At 46.1% G+C, this 16,610-nt stretch overlaps 1 protein-coding gene across 1 annotated transcript in view; it reads right to left on the bottom strand.

The window, feature by feature from the left end:
* fam172a (family with sequence similarity 172 member A) overlaps window positions 1-16,610 on the bottom strand; it is an 820,821-nt gene that overhangs the window by 749,853 nt on the left and 54,358 nt on the right. Inside the window, 1 exon segment of the mRNA XM_038805269.1 lies at window positions 1,845-1,945. Within this exon segment, the coding sequence (XP_038661197.1) occupies window positions 1,845-1,945 (101 nt within the window).

Genomic DNA, 16,610 nt, shown 5'->3' with positions numbered 1-16,610 from the left:
CAAGTGATCATGTCAAGAAAGCAATGATAGGGATCACACCATACCTTATGCAACAGTGCACTACAAATTCTCTTGCTTGCAAAAAAAAAATCACATTACTTGGATAGCTTCCCATTGTGCATGAAGCAGTCAATATTTTCTTTTCTCAATAATTCACCATTTAGTACATTCTCAACCCTTTTAATCTCTGACAATTTCTTTTATATCTGCTGGATGCATGTTGCACATCACAGTCTTTAAGAACACCTTGAGACATGGGGTTTAATGTGCGCCATAACACCAGTGTTAAACATTCAATGTGTTACATCAAGTTTGCAGAAGACAACAAGGAGAGACATTTGAGGATGAACCTTGAAATGGCATCCTCTAAATGCATTGGAGAAGAAAACTTTTTCAATGAAGAGAAACTAGAGAGGAAAAATAGAACTGAAGAAGAGAGAGGAAAGAAGCAAAAAGAGAGGGCAGAAAGGAGAGGGCAAGAACAAAAGAGAGAAGAAAGTACGCTAGAGAAATTACAAGAGAACGATAACGCTAATGCAATTCAAAGAGCAATTCAAAGAGAATGAGGCAAGGGTGGCATTAGGAACAAGGAGAGGATAGTAGGAAGAGGAGAGGGCGAGAAGCACATGATATTCTCTGCAACCCTCAGAAAAATAGAGCTGCAGCCCTTGGTGGCTTCTTTCCTCATGGTGCCATATGACTTATCACCTCCCACCTGAAATGAAAGGGGGGGGGAAAAAGGGGAGCAGAAAGCAGAGGGGAGACAGAAAATACATTATATTAAAAAAAAGCACAAGCAGAAGAGAGGCAGAGGGAAATATTAACATTAAACAACAGATATGCATGAGAAACATTATATTCTGTGATTTATCATATGAAGTGCCAAGGGACTACAAAAACTAAAAACATGCTGCTCTGCCCTGACCTGAAGCCAACAACTCATTCTAATCTGCAAACTTCCTCACAAAGCACAAATTAAACTCTAATTGACTGCAGGCTTTGTTTACATGAGGCCTTAAGGATAGAGCACCAATTAAAACACAGATCCGCCTTAGTAGCAGAATAATACTGCACATGGTACATGTTACCTTAAGAGTGAAATCAATTGTTATCCTGTTTTAAGGCAGCATTCCTGTGAAAGGATCTGTAAATCATAGATTACGTTATCCAATACTAGAATCTCTGATATTTATTGTGCAAGAGGATATGCTATTTTATAATATCAGGAACATTGAACCCAGTAATGCAAGGATTTTAACACGCCATAAGCAAAGGGTGAAAAGGCACTGAATACAGATGGTTTCATTTGACATTTGAAGTAAATGGATCAACAGGTTTTGTACGTGCCAGCTTTGATATCTCTATAATTCAAAGCTAATCCTATGTTTTAGGGTTGATTCACTAAATCTGTACAACTAGTTCAGAGCCTCGTTTCTGAAAATCACAGGCTTGTACCTCATGGCTTTGCGTCCATTATTAAATGGACAAACAAAAAATCAGGAGAAACGCAACTACAGTTTCCCAATATACTGGGCGGGTTTCTCCGCCGGCGGAATTCTCCGTTTTGCCAACGCCCGAGGGTTCCCGACGGCGTGGGTCTGCCCAATGGGAAACCCCATTGACTGGCCGGCATAATGGAGAATTCCGCTGGCAGGTCGAGGCAGAAAAGTGGCGCGGCGGGGCGAAGAATCCAGCCCATGGTCTCCCAATATATGCTGCAGGTAGGGAAGGATTTCAACCTTTTACAAAAATCAGCATTCATATGTTCCATTACAAATATCAGCAACTAACTATGTTAATGTAACCATCATACAGTTAAAATTACAAAAAGTAAGAAAACCTACCTCTCCAAGAGCTTCGTAACGTTTCTGATTCCATCTGTGTAAGTCCTCATGGTAGTTAAACACATACGGTTCTCCAGTTTTTAGATGTCTTAACTGTCCCTCTAGGCACAAAGAATATATTTATTGACTTGTATGCAATCGAAACAAAATAGACGTAACTAGAACAGGAAAACACAGACTACAGCACATCTTAAAACCCAGTAGTGTTAATTAGTACCATTCAATATAATTTTTTTAATGTTGAACTCATTCATCATGTAGGAGGAAACCCATGGCTGATATTCAAACTATGCTATTCCATGGGCAGTTAGTTGCAGTGAGTAAAGTGAACATTCGTCCTCTGCAAGTTATTCAAGTGAATTAATAATGGAAAATAAAACATGGCAGAAGAATTTAACAAATATTTTGCATCTGCCTTCACTGCAGAGGATATAATTAACAAACCAGAAATAAGTGTGCATCAAGAGGTAAAAGGAATGGACGAATTTAAAACAATTTACCAGGGAAAGAGGACTGAGAAAATTACGAGAACCAAAAGTTGACAAGTCCCCAGGAGCTGATGAACTTCATTCTAGGTAGGGTCTTAAAAGTAGCTGCTGAAATATTGCGCTGATTTTAATATTCCAAAATTCCCTAGATTCTTGGCAGATTGGAAACTAGCAAACAATATAACTCAGGAAGCAGAGAGACAGAAGACAGGAAATGACAAGCCAATTAGCTTAACATCTGTCAAAGGGAATGTCATAGCAGAGTACTTAGAGAATATCAATGCAATCCGGCATTGGAGTCAACATGGATTTATGAAAAGGAAACAACACTTGACTAATTCATTAGAGTTCTTCGGTGTTAAGAACCTCACTGATATTACCTGCAAGTGTCTCAAAATCCCAAAGAATAATTTGAAACACCGGTTCATTTTTGTTTGAACTGATGCGAGGAGCCATGTACAAGCAAGTGGGGAACCAGTCCAGTGATTGTGTAAACAAATTTATTAAAGAATATATATTAAAGTAAAAAAAAAACATTATGACACGTGTATATGAAAAACTAAACACACCGTGTTAGCTGAAGCTACCTCGTTCCCAAAATATACCCTGAACTAACAAAAACACCCTTTTCCCCAAGCAACATCCAATTTTTGCAACTGTTATCACACAGTTACCACTTAGGTGACCAAGTATAGAACAACCTCTCTTCCTGGTTCAACAAAGACACAAAACTGCATCTTTTGGAATAGAATATCTGCAATCTGCATAGCTCTAAATGTTAGCTGGAACAATTCTCCGTGGTTTGCATCACAGATGGAGGGCCTGTCTGGCTGTTGCATGGACAACTAGGCCTGCTTCCTCAATCAGGATGTTAGCAGTTATACTCATCAGTCCTCTTGATATTCTCCTCTGTGAATTCTGCTACCTTTCTCAAATTCCTTGCCTTTAGAAGTTATCATTTGTATAGCCCCCACTGCTCTCTGATAAACAGTGCTTCTAATAGGGCCATTTGCACCTCAATGACTCTGGACTCGTGACAATCTTGTTACTTTCCTGTTATTATTTTCATCTCACAGTTGATCTCGTTAACATCCCACATTCCAGACATTTATCAGTTTATCCCACAATAATAGAGCACCCACAGCCCCTCTGGACAATGAATTCTAATGGTTCAGGACCCTTTGAATGAAGTAATTTTTTGTCATCTCAGTATTAAATTATCAGCCCATAAGTGCCCCCCCATCTTTTAGATTTACCATCCGGCGGAAATAAGCACTTAGCATCTACCCTACCAAGCCCCATCAGAATTTAGATCAACTCTCCTTCTATACTCCTGAGAAACTAGACCCAATTTACTGAGCCTCTGATGACAGGACAATCCCCTCATCCCAGGGACTAATTTACTGCCACCTCCTGTAAAGCCTCCAATGCAACTATATATTTTCTTAAATGTGAAAATTAAACGGCTCTCATACTCAGATGTGGCCTCACCAAACTCTATAAACTCTAGCAAGACTTCTTTACTCCTGAATTTTTAATCCCTTTTTCACAAAAGGCAACATACCATTGCCTCCCGAATTACTCGCTGCACACTGTCCCTGCTATTGTTTACTTTTTGCATTCTTGTGTGAACACACCCAAGTCTCTTCCTGACATCGACACTTATGTTTCTCATCATTTAAAAAATATTCAGTGTTTTTATTCTTTCAACAATGCTGAATAACTTCACACCTTTCCTAGATTATAATCCACCTGACATCTTGCTGCCCATCATCTTTATCCTGTCCAAAATCGGTATTCTCCCCACAGCTTTTCTTTCACCTAGCTTTGTATGTTCAGCAAGCTAAAATACATGATTCAAGTCATTAATATAGATTATAGTGGCAGAACAGTGTGTTAGCACTGCTGCCTATGGTTCCATCTCTGGTGCCCGGGTCACTGTCCGTGTGAAGTTTGCACATTCTCCCAGTGTCTGCATGGGTCTCACACCCACAACACCAAAGATGTGCAGGTAGATGGATGGCGACTCTAAATTGTCCCACTTAATTGGAAAAAAAGTTTGGGTACTCTGAATTCATTTATTTTTTTAAATTAATATAGATTGTAAATAGCTGACACCCCAGCATAAACTTGTGGCACTCGAACTACCTGCAAAGCATCCCACTTGATTGGCACCCAATCCACCACCACTGTAGCCACCGAAGCTGGCCACTTCCGACATAAAATGGAACATTGAGTTGCATGCAGGAAAATTGGACAGTGTCGGTGAGGCAAGCAGGTTGCAGAACCTCTTCTGTGGTTCTGTCTGTGAAGAAACCAGGACAGCATAGGAACTAGCAGTTTGCATACTAATGAGCGATTCCGGTTATTCCCGGGCCCAATGGACACAATTAAGAAAACAAAGGTCGGGGCAGCACGGTGGCACAGTGGTTAGCCTTGCTGCCTACGGCGCTGAGGACCCGGGTTCTGAATCCGGCCCTGGGTCACTGTCCGTGTGGAGTTTGCACATTCTCCCCGGTCTGCATGGGTTTCGCCCCCACAACCCAAAGATGTCCAGGTTAGGTGAATTGGCACGCTAAATGCCCCTTAATTGAAAAAAATAATTGGGTACTCTTAAATTTTTTTTAAAAGAAAAAAAAAGAATAACAAAGGTCAAGCTAGACTCTCCGGCGACAACAGGAGTCCCGGGCAATAAGTACAAACAGCCCAAGATACCGCCCAGCGATCGGGAACCAGTCCAGTATTGGGGAATTCAACCAATCGATTGGTATGAGGTCCAATCGATTGCCAAGCAGGTAACAGGGTCGCCTAGATGGGCGGCGAAACCCAAACAGTATAAGACAGAGACCCCCAACCCCAGCTCGCTCTCTTAGTCGGCCCTCCCAGCAGAACTTGAACGTGAGAAGGAGAGGCCTGGCCAATTGCTACACCGACAAGTAAGTGTCATACAACGCCCGCTACGAGAATAGACACTCGTGACCCCTTTAGTCCACACCAACTGAAAGCCTGCGGATCCAGGACAAAGCAAGAGGCCATCGCTCCCTGATCTGGCAGTTTCCTTATTCCAGATAAGTATTGGCCTAGTAGTGGTAGGAACAGTTTAGTCTTAGTATTATATGCATGAGTAGCAAATAACTGTAATAATAAACGTGTCTTGTTTGAACTTACTAACTGGTGTATTGAGTCATTGATCTGAACTTGAACTTGAACCTCGTGGCTGTATCATAAAGATACCTGGCGACTCTAGAGATTAGGAATAAAACAGCGCCAATTGAGTGTAAAGCACACTCACCCAGAACGAGCAACACCACTCCCTCCACCATCAATGCACAGTGACACCAGTGTGCATCATTTACAAGCCTCATTGCAGCAACGCCCAAGGCTTCTTCGACAGTAGCTTCCAAACCTGTGACCTCTACCAATCAGATAGGTAGTGAGGTAGAAGGAAAAGGGCAGCAGATGCATGGGAACACCATGTCCTGCAAGCCACACACTATCCTGAAGTGGAACCAAATTGCTGTTCCTTCATGGTCACTGGCTCAAAATCCTGTAATTCCCTCCCAACAGCATTGCGGGTGTACTTACACCACATAGACATAGCGTTAAGAAAAAAAGCAAATTACTGCGGATGCTGGAATCTGAAACGAAAGAGAAAATGCTTCAAAAACGCTTTGACAAAGAGTCATCGGACTCGAAACGTTAGCGCTTTTCTCTCACTACAGATGCTGCCAGACTTGCTGAGATTTTCCAGCATTTTCTCTTTCATTAGCGTTTCAAGAAGATGGCTAACAACAAGGATAATTAGGATGGGCAATTCAAAAAATGCTGGCCTCGCCAGCAGCACCCATGTCACATGAAATATATTTTTAAAAATTACAAATGCCCTATTTATGCCCTTTCTGCTTCCTATCCATGCTAATATATTACCTCGAACTCCATGGACCTTTATTCTGCCTATCTGTGGCACCCTATAGAATGCCTTTTAGAAATCCAGGTATACTACATCCTCAAAAAACTCCAATACATGTGATAAACAGCCCTTTAGTAAAACCATGTTGGCTTGCTCTAATCATAAAAAAGCATTATAAGTACACAGTTAATATTTTCTGAATATTAGATTCCAGAATTTTCCCAATAACTGATGTTAGGCTAAGGCGGCACAGTGGTTAGTACTGCTGCCTCATAACATCGATGACCCGGGTTCGATCCCGACCCTGGATCGCTGTCCATGTGGAGTTTGCACATTCTCCCTGTGTATGCGTGGATCTCACTCCCCACAACCCAAAGATGTGCAGGGCAGGTGGAGTGGCCAAGCTAAATTGCCCCTTAATTGAATTTTTTTTTTTAAAGCAAAGAAAGAACTGATGTTAGGCTAACTTGCCTGTAGTTCCCAGTTTTCTCCTTCCCTCCTTTCTTGACAAGCAGAGTAACATTTGCCAACTTCCAATCTGATGATACCATTCCCAAAACCAATGAATTCTGGAAAATCACAACCAGCACATCCACTATCACTGCAGCTATTTGCTCTAGAATCCACAACCCCAAGGACCTGTCGTACTTCAGTCTTTTAAGATTGTCCAAAAATTTTTCACCATTGATATTTGCCTCCCTAATTTCATTATTTTTAACCTCTCCGTGGTGCGATTCTCCGGCCTCGTTGTGCTCTCGCTCAGGCGAAACTAGGTGGGTGAATAGCGGAAGAGGTAGAAAACTAGATCCCCGCTAGGCGGCAAACAGTTTCCGAAGCAACCAACCCACTCCCGTAGGAGAAATCGGGATCTCGCCGTAGCGTGGCGAGAAACCAATTATCACCACTTATACCCTATTTCCATATAACTAACAAGAGCCACCCTATATCCAATGGCCTCCTGTTATTCAGCTGAAGGCTATTGCTAATAGGGAATTTGCAATCGTGGTTAAGTAAGTACTTCACACAACCCAAGTGGATTCCCGTAGTTAAGCGGGATACGAGCATGGGTCATCAAGACCCATTTGCGTTCATTTACATCCTCCCACTAGTCGTGGACCTTGATTCCAGTGCCAGCAGGGGGTTGGCTCATAGCAATTGGGTTGGCACCCAGCGTCAATCCCAATTTGCCCCCGACGTCCAATTCTCCGTCCCATTGGGTAAAACGCGATCCGGGTGTCGCGGGACAGAAAATCCAGCGCAACTGTGTTTGTACACTTTGGTTTGGAATTTAAAAAATTTTTTTAAAAAGAGATGAATGAATATGCAATCATATAGTGGTTGGAATTTGTAGATGAAACACAGCAGATGAAACAAGGGAAAATTTAAAAAGGCAGTCCGAGCTTGGGAAACTAAACAGAACAGTTACTCTGGGGAACATGATGTTCCTTGGACAAAAAGGCGCTAAGTCATTCAATATGTCAGACAAAAAAAAAAGAGAAAATACAATGAAGCAAATGCCCGTGAAAAAATTGAGCCCGATACTAACATTGACAGAAACATGGCTCAAGCCAGAACTGGACTGGATACTTAACATCCTGGATTATAAGGTTTTTAGTAGGAACAGGGTGGGCAAAAAGGGAGGTGGTGCAGCAGTCTTGGTCAAAAATAGCTCTTGAACAAAATGCGGTTCGTGAATTAGAATCTATATGGTTGGAGGTGAGAAACAGGAAGAGAGCGGTGACCTTGTTTGGTATTCACTATAGGCTTCCAAATTGTGGGGAGGAAGTGGAAGGGAGCATTTGTGGGCACATTATGGAAATCTGAAGGGCAAGAGGGTTGTGATAGTTGGGGATTTCAATTATCTTATGGTAGACTGGGAAACGGGTAGAATGTGGGGCACGGAAGGGGACAAATTCCTGCAGTGTGTGCAGGAGAACTTCCTGGAACAGTACATTTCCAGTCCTTGCAGGGAGAACGCAGTGCTGGATCTGTTCCCGGGAAATGAGGCACGGCAGCAGGAGAACGTCAGAGCGGAGGAGCCATTGGAAAGTAGCGATCATAATCTAATACAATTTAATATTAAGTTGGAAAAGGATAAAAATTAGTCAACGATTAAGATCTCAGACTGGAAACGGGCGAATTTTAGGGGTCTAAAAGTTGAATTGGAGCAAGTTGATTGGACACGCATGTCGGTGGATAAAACAGTGGATGCAAAATTGGAGCCTTTCAAAGGAGAGATAAATAGGGGGCAAGCTAGGTACGTACCCATGAGAAATAAATAAGGGGTACCCAAAGCTAGAGTACGTTGGATGACTAAGGATTTCATGACAAACTAAGGAAGAAAAAAAAAAAAGAGGCATGGCGGAATAATAATAGCAATAAAAATCAGGAAGAGTATCTCAAATGCAGGCGAGAGGCAAGGGCCTGAATAAGGCAAAGAGGAAGCAGGCTGTGCCAAAACAAATAGCAAAATGTTCTTCAAGGATATTAATGGTAAAAGATTAGTGAAGGATAGAGTGGAGCCCAAAAGAGACAAGCAGGGTATACTGCTCACTGAAGCGGAGTGTATGGCAGTGGTACTAAATGAGTACTTTGCTTCTGATTTTACCAAATTAAAAGATGATGACAATGGCCCAGTTTAAAATGTGGGTGTTGGGCAACCGAGCAGTTTCGTGATATATAAAGAAAAGGTGCAAAAAGGCTGGCAGCACTCCAGGTAGAGAAGTCGCCAGGCCGGGAAAGGATGCATCCTAGATTGCTGAGAGCGGTAAAGGAGCATATTGCAGAGCGGTTGATAGATATTTTCGAGGCCTCTCTGAACAATGTACTTGTGACACTAATAAATATTATAATTGTTATTAAAACACAGGATTAGTTCCGGGGCACTGGTGGATTGCAAATGTGACGCCATTGTTTAAAAGACAGAAAACACAGGGTTGGTATAGATGGGTATTCTCAGACAGGAGACGAGTTGAAAGTGGTGTTCCCCAGGGCTCAGTGGCCATTGTTTAAAAGACAGAAAACACAGACAGGGCAGTGATGGATAGATTGGTCAGGGAAATGGGTCGGATAGATGAAGAACACGCGGAGTCCCCGGGAGAGGTTTTACTCAGGGAGAGGCAGAGACTACAGGCGGAACTGGGGTCACTATCCACGAGTAGGGCCATGGAACAGCTTAGGAAGGCGAGGGGCGTGGTGTACGAGCATTGGGGAAAAGGCTAGCAGACTGTTAGCGCAGCAACTCAGGAAGAGGGAGGCGGCCAGGGAAATAAGTAGAGTGATGGATGGGGAGGGGCGCAAAGTGGAGGACCCGGCAGGATTGAATAAGGTATTCCGGGACTTCTATCGCAAGCTGTATACTTCGGAGCCGCCGGAAGAACCGGAGGAGGTGAAAAGGTTTCTGGACGGGTTAACATTCCCAACAGTAGGTGGGGGGCGAGTGGATGAGCTGGGGGCCCCCGATTAGAGTGGAGGAGGTATTGGGGGGCCTAAAGGCCATGCAGTCGGGGAAAGCCCCGGGGCCGGATGGATACCCAGTAGAGTTTTATAGGAAGTTCTCCGAGCTGGCGGGTCCGGTCTTGGCGAGGGTTTTTAATGAGGCAAGGGACAGAGGGACCCTGCCGCCGACAATGTCGCAAGCCACTATATCACTGATATTGAAGCGGGGTAAAGACCCGGAGGCATGCGGGTCCTACAGGCCAATCTCCCCGATTAATATTGACGCCAAGCTCCTGGCAAAGGTACTGGCGGTTAGAATGGAGGACTGCGTACCGGAGGTGATTGGGGAGGACCAAACTGGATTCGTGAAAGGTAGGCAGCTGGCGGCCAACCTGAGAAGATTACTTAATGTGATAATGATTCCCCCGGCGGGCAGGGAGGTGGAGGTAGTGGTGGCGATGGACGCAGAGAAGGCCTTTGACCGGGTGGAGTGAGACTATCTATAAGAGGTGCTCGGACGGTTTGGGTTCGGGGAGTGACTGGTGAATTGGATCAAATTATTATATCAGGCCCCGAAGGCCAGCGTCAGGACTAACAGAGAAGTGTCAAGAGTACTTTAGGCTGTACCGAGGGACCAGACAGGGCTGCCCGCTCTCCCCCCTGCTGTTTGCACTGGCCATAGAGCCGCTGGCGATTGCGCTGAGAGCCGCAGAGGGATGGAAGGGGATGGTGAGGGGCGGGGTAGAACATAGGGTCTCTCTTTATGCGGACGACCTGCTTCTGTACGTGTCGGACCCAGTGGCCGGGATGGGAAGTATACTGGGAATGTTGAGGAAGTTCGGCCAGTTTTCAGGATACAAATTAAATATAGCCAAGAGTAAAATGTTTGTGGTACAGGCAAGGGGCCAGGAGAACAGATTGAGAGGGCTACCATTTAGGCTGGTTGATGAAAATTTCCGGTACTTGGGAATCCAGGTGGCGCGAGACTGGGGCAGGCTGCACAAGTTAAATTTGGCCAGGGTGGAGGAACAAATGAAGGGAGAGTTTCGGAGAATGGGATGCACTCCAGCTGTCGCTGGCAGGGAGGGTGCAGACTGTAAAGATGACAATCCTCCCTAGATTCCTGTTTGTTTTTCAGTGCCTCCCGATCTTTGTCCCACAGTCCTTCTTCAAAAGAGTTAACAGGATGATCATGAGCTTTGTCTGGGCGGGAAAATCCCCGCGGTTGAAGAAGGCGATGCTGGAGAGGAACCGCAGCGAGGGAGGGCTGGCTTTGCCGAGTCTGATTAATTATTACTGGGCGGCCAACATCGCTATGATAAGGAAGTGGATGGTGGGTACGGGGTCTATCTGGGAGCGGGTGGAGGCGGCTTCGTGCAGGGGCTCCAGCATGGCAGTCCTGGTCACGGCTCCTCTACCGCTGCCGCCGGCCAGGTATTCCACCAGCGACCCTGCGGATATGGGGCCAGTGGAGGGGCACGTAGGGGAGATGGGGTCGTTGGTTTGAGCGCCAATCTGCGACAACCATCGGTTTGCCCCTGGGAGTATGGAGGGGGGGGTTTCGAGCATGGCGGCGGGCGGGGATGGGGAGGGTGGGCGATATGTTCCTGGAAGGGAGCTTTGCGAGTTTGAGGAGCTTGGAGGAGAAATTTGATCTGGTAAGGGGAAATGATTTTAGGTACCTACAGTTGCGGGACTTTGTCCGTAGACAGGTCCCATCCTTCCCACGCCTCCCGCCAATGGGATCCAGACAGAATAGTCTCTAGGGTGGAAGAAGGGGAGGGTAGAGTCTCTGATATTTATACGGTGCTCATGAGGGAGGAAGGGTCCCAGACAGAGGAACTGAAACTCAGATGGGAGGAGGAGCTAGGCGGGGAACTGGAGGACGGGCTGTGGGCAGAGGCCTTGAGTAGGGTAATCCGACCGCAACATGTGCCAGGCTCGGCCCTGATTCAATTTAAGGTCGTTCACCGGGCCCACATGACGGTGAAAAACCAAAAAAAAAACCCAAACCAATGTCCATGAACAAAGGAAAGAGTCCCAAATGTTCCGCTTGGCACCTTTGACCCAGCAAACCGTTGAACAGCAGTCCAGGCCCATTCGGTGTACCTTCCTACGGTAGTCCTCGGGCCCTAATTCGTGTCCGTGGGGCCGCTTTTCGGGACCAGCCCCTGATCCCTCGCAAAGTCCATCGCTTCTTCAGGCTCGGAGAAGTAGTGGTGTTGACGAGCCGGGAACAGCAGACCAAACTTCACGTGCTTCTTGAACAGCACCTCCTTGACATTCTTCAAGGCTGCTCGCCGCCGAGCCACCTCCTGACTTAGGTCCTGGTAAATGCGGAGGACACTGTTGTTCCCACGCGCTGCTTCCTGGCGCTCTTTGCCCACCGCAGCACCCGCTCCTTGTCCACGAACCTGTGGAACCTAATCACCATCGGGTTGCGGGGGTCCGCCCGGCCACCCCCTGCGTCGCCTGCACTCTGTATGCCCCTCCAGCTCCGGCGGTCGCGGAAAGGCTTCTGCCCCCATCAGCTGCATCAATAGGTCTGCTACATTCGCTGCGGCATCAGCTCCCTCAGCCCCCTCCGGGAGGCCGACAATCCTCAGTTTGTTCCTGCGGGCTCTATTCTCCAGCTCCTCCACTCTGTCTAGCAGTCTTCTCTGCCGCTCCTTCAGCCAGTCAACTTCTAGCGCCGCAACCGTCTGCGCATCCGCCTGCTCCTCCACCGCCTCTCCCAGCTCCTTAACTTTAACATCTTGCGCATCCAGCCACTGTTTCAGCTGATCCACCGCTTTCTGGATTGGGTGCAAGCTGCCCGCTTCAGCACTTCAAAACTGGACTTCATTACCTGGAGCATGTTATCCAGCGCCTGCTGGATTGCTGAGTCCAGTGTCCGTGTGTCCGCCATCTTAGGTTCCAGGTAAGTTTCTTCAGGTCCTTGCCTCTGTCCCTTTTTCTCTCTTTTCTTCTGCCTCCTGGACTTATTTATCCTAATCTAAGATCAACCCAACCTACACCCCTTTTTACTGCTGTCCACGTGCTTGTCCAAAAGTCGCTTAAATGTCCCTAATGACTCTGACGCCACCATGTCCACTGGCAGGACATTTCACACACCCACCACTCTGTGTAAAGAACGTACCTCTGACATTTTCGCTATACCTTCCTCCAATCACCTGAAAATTATGTCCTCTCATGACAGCCATTTCCGACCTGGCGAAAAGTCTCTGACCATCCACTCTATCCATGCCTCTCATCACCTTGTACACCTCTATCAAGTTATCTCTCTTCCTTCTCCGCTCCAGTGAGAAAAGCCCTAGCTCCCTCAACCTTTCTTCACAAGACATGCCCTCCAGTCCTGGCAGCATCCTGGTAAATCTCCTCTGTACCCTCTCCAAAGCATCCACATCCTTCCTATAATGAGGCGGCCAGAACTGGACACAATATTACAAGTGTGGTCTAACCAGGGTTTTATAAAGCTGTAGCAAATCCTTGCAGCTTTTAAACTCAATCCCCCGTTATTGAAAGCCAATACCCCATATGCCTTCTTAACAACCCTATCAATCTGAGTAGCAACTTTGAGGGATCTATGTACGTGGACCCCAAGATCCCACTGTTCCTCCACACTTCCAAGAATACTGCCTTTAACCCTGTATTCAGCATTCAAATTCATCCTTCCAAAATGAATCACTTCACATTTATCTAGGTTGAACTCCATCTGCTACTTCTCAGCCCAGCTCTGCATCCTGTCAATGTCCTGTTGTAACCTGCAACAGCCCTCAACATTATCTACAACTCCACCAACCTTCGTGTCATCAGCAAACTTACTAACTCACCCTTCCACTCCCTCATCCAAGACAAAAATCAAAAAGAGCAGAGGTCCCAGAACAGATCCTTGCGGGACACCACTGGTCACCGACCTCCAGGCAGAATACTTTTCATCCACTGCCACTCGCCGTCTTCTTTCGGCCAGCCAATTCTGTATCCAGACAGCCAAATTTCCCTGTATCCCATGCCCCCTAACTTTCTGAATGAGCCTACCATGGGAACCTTATCAAATGCCTTACTGAAATCCATATACACCACATCCACCGTCCGACCTTCATCAATGTGTCTCGTCACATCCTCAAAGAATTCAATGAGGCATGACCTGCCCCTCACAAAGCTATGCTAAATCCTATCTTTCAGACTCCTTTCCAGTATTTTGCTCATCCACTACAGACATAAGACTGACTGGTCTGTAATTCCCAAGGATTTCCCTATTTCCTTTCTTATACAGGGGAACAACATATCATCCAATCATCCGGTACTACTCCAGTGGAGAGGGAGGACATACAGATCATCGCCAATGGCGCAGCATCTCCTCCCTCGCTTCCCGTAGCAACCGTGGGTATATCCCATCCGGCCCAGGGGACTTATCTACCCTGATGCTTTTCAACATTTCTTGCATATCCTCTTTCTTAATATCAACCTGTTTGAGGCCTATTAACCTGGTTCACGCTGTTTCTCTATGAGCAACAACATCTCTCTCTCTAGTGAATACTGAAGCAAAATATTCATTTAGGGCCTCCCCTACCTCCTCAGACTCGAGGCACAAGTTCCCCTCCACTATCCCTGATCTGCCCGACTCTCACTCTGATCATCCTCTTATTTCTCACAAAAGTGTAGAACGCCTTGGGGTTTTCCTTAATCCTTCCCCACCAGGGCTTTTTCATGCTCCTTTCTAGCTCTCCTAAGTCCATTTTTGAGTTCCTTCCTTGTAATCCTCTAGAGCCGTGCCAGATCCTTGCTTCCACAACCTTGCGTAAGCTTCCTTCTTCCTCTTGACTAGAAGCTCCACTTCTCTCGTCATTCAAGGCTCCTTCACCTCAACATTCCTTCCTTGGCTCAGTGGGACAAAACTATCCAGCACTCGCAGCAAGTGCTCCTTAAACAATCCCCACATTACTGTTGTGCATTTCCCCGAGAACAATTGTTCCCAATTTATGCTCAGCTCCTGTTTAATAGCAGTATAATTTCCCCTCCTCCAATTAAATACCCTCTATACTGTCTGTTCCTATCCTTCTCCATGGTATGGTAAAGGTCAAGAGTTGTGGTCACCGTCACCGAAATGATCTCTCACCAAGACATCGGACACCTGGCCTAGTTCGTTGCCAAGCACCAAATTCAATCTAGCCTCCCCCCTAGTCGGCCGACCTATATAAAGAGTCAGGAATCCTTCCTGGACACACCTGACAAAATCTGCTCCATCCAAACTATTTGCACCAAGAAGGTTCAAGTCAATATTAGGGAAGTTAAAGTCATCCATGACAACAACTCTGTTACTTCTGCACCTTTCCCAGATCTGCCGCCCAATCTGTTCCTCCATCTCTCTGCTGCTATTGGGGGTGTCATAGAAAACTCCCAATAAAGTGACTGCTCCTTTCCTGTTTCTGATTTCCACCCATACTGACTCAGTCGACAAACCCTCCTCGACAACCTCCTTTTTAGAGCTGTGATCCCCTCCCTAATTAACAGTGCATTCCCCTTCCTCTTTTACCTCCCTCCCTATACTTCTGAAAATATCTAAACCCTGGAACATCTAACAACCATTCCTGTCCCTGTGAAATCCACGTCTCTGTGATGGCCACAAATCGTAGTTCCAAGTACTGACCTATGCTCTTAAGTTCATCTCCCTTATTCCTGGCGCTCCTTCCATTGAAACAGGCATCCCACTGCGTGCAACTTTGCTCTATCAACTGTCTATCCTTCCTCACAGACTCGATGCATACTATTTCTGCTGTTCAATAGCTACCCTATCCTCTAATCCGTGGCTCTGGTTCCCGTTCCCCGCCAAACTAGTTTAGACCCTCCCAAAGAGCTCTAGCAAACCTCCCGCCCAGGATATTGGTGCCCCTCCAGTTTAGGTGCAACCCATCGTTCATGTACAGGTCCCACCTTCCCCAGGAGGTATTCCAATGATCTACATATCTGAAGCCTTCCCTCTTGCACCAGCCCTTTGGCCATGTGTTCAGCTGCATTCATTCTCTGTTCCTTGCCTCACTAGCACGTGGCACCTGTAGCAATCCTGAGATCACTACTCCGCTCGTCCTGCTCTTTAGCTTCCAACCTAACTCCCTAAAATCCCTTTTTAGATCCTCATCCCTTTTCTTAGCTATGTCGTTGGTGCCAATGTGCACCACGACTTCTGGTTGCTCACCCTCCCCCTTACGAATCCTGTAGACTTGGTCCGAGACATCCCTGACCCTGGCACCCAGGAGGCAACATACCTTCCGGGAGTCTCATTCGCGAACACAGAATCCATCCTATAATGGCCTGCACATATTTTTAAAATATAAATTTAGACTATCCAATTCATTTTTTCCAATTAAGGGGCAATTTTAGCGTGGTCAATCCACCTATGCTGCACATCTTTGGATTATGGGGGCGAAACCTAAGCAAATACAGGGATAATGTGCAAACTCCATATTAGACAGTAAGAAGGGAGATTCTTAATACTGAACAGTAAGAAGGTAGAAAATGTGAAAGTTAGTACTCTCACTGAAAGCGGCAACCAATACTTTTCAGCAACCTTCTACTTCCAATTCAGGACGACATCATGATTTTCCAACATGACAGCTGAGGCCAACCTTTCATCAGACCTGCTTCAGAATGACTTCTAATGTAGACAGGTCCCAACCTTCCCGCTCCTACAACCAAGAGAGATTCAGGATAGGGTAGTTTCCAGAGTGCGGGTGGGAGAAGGGAAGGTCTCCGACATCTGTAAGGAGCCCATGGGGTCAGAGAACACGCAGACTAAGGAGCTGAAGCGCAAGTTGGAGGACGAGTTAGGAGGAAAGATAGAGGATGGTCTATGGGCAGAGGCGTTGAGGAGAGTCAACACGTCCACAACATGCGCCAGGCTCAGCCTGATACAGTTTAAGGTTGCTCCCG

This window comes from Scyliorhinus canicula, chromosome 8, assembly GCF_902713615.1.
Source record: "Scyliorhinus canicula chromosome 8, sScyCan1.1, whole genome shotgun sequence".
NCBI classification, from domain to species: domain Eukaryota; kingdom Metazoa; phylum Chordata; class Chondrichthyes; order Carcharhiniformes; family Scyliorhinidae; genus Scyliorhinus; species Scyliorhinus canicula.
This window is presented reverse-complemented; position numbering and strand designations above follow the sequence as displayed.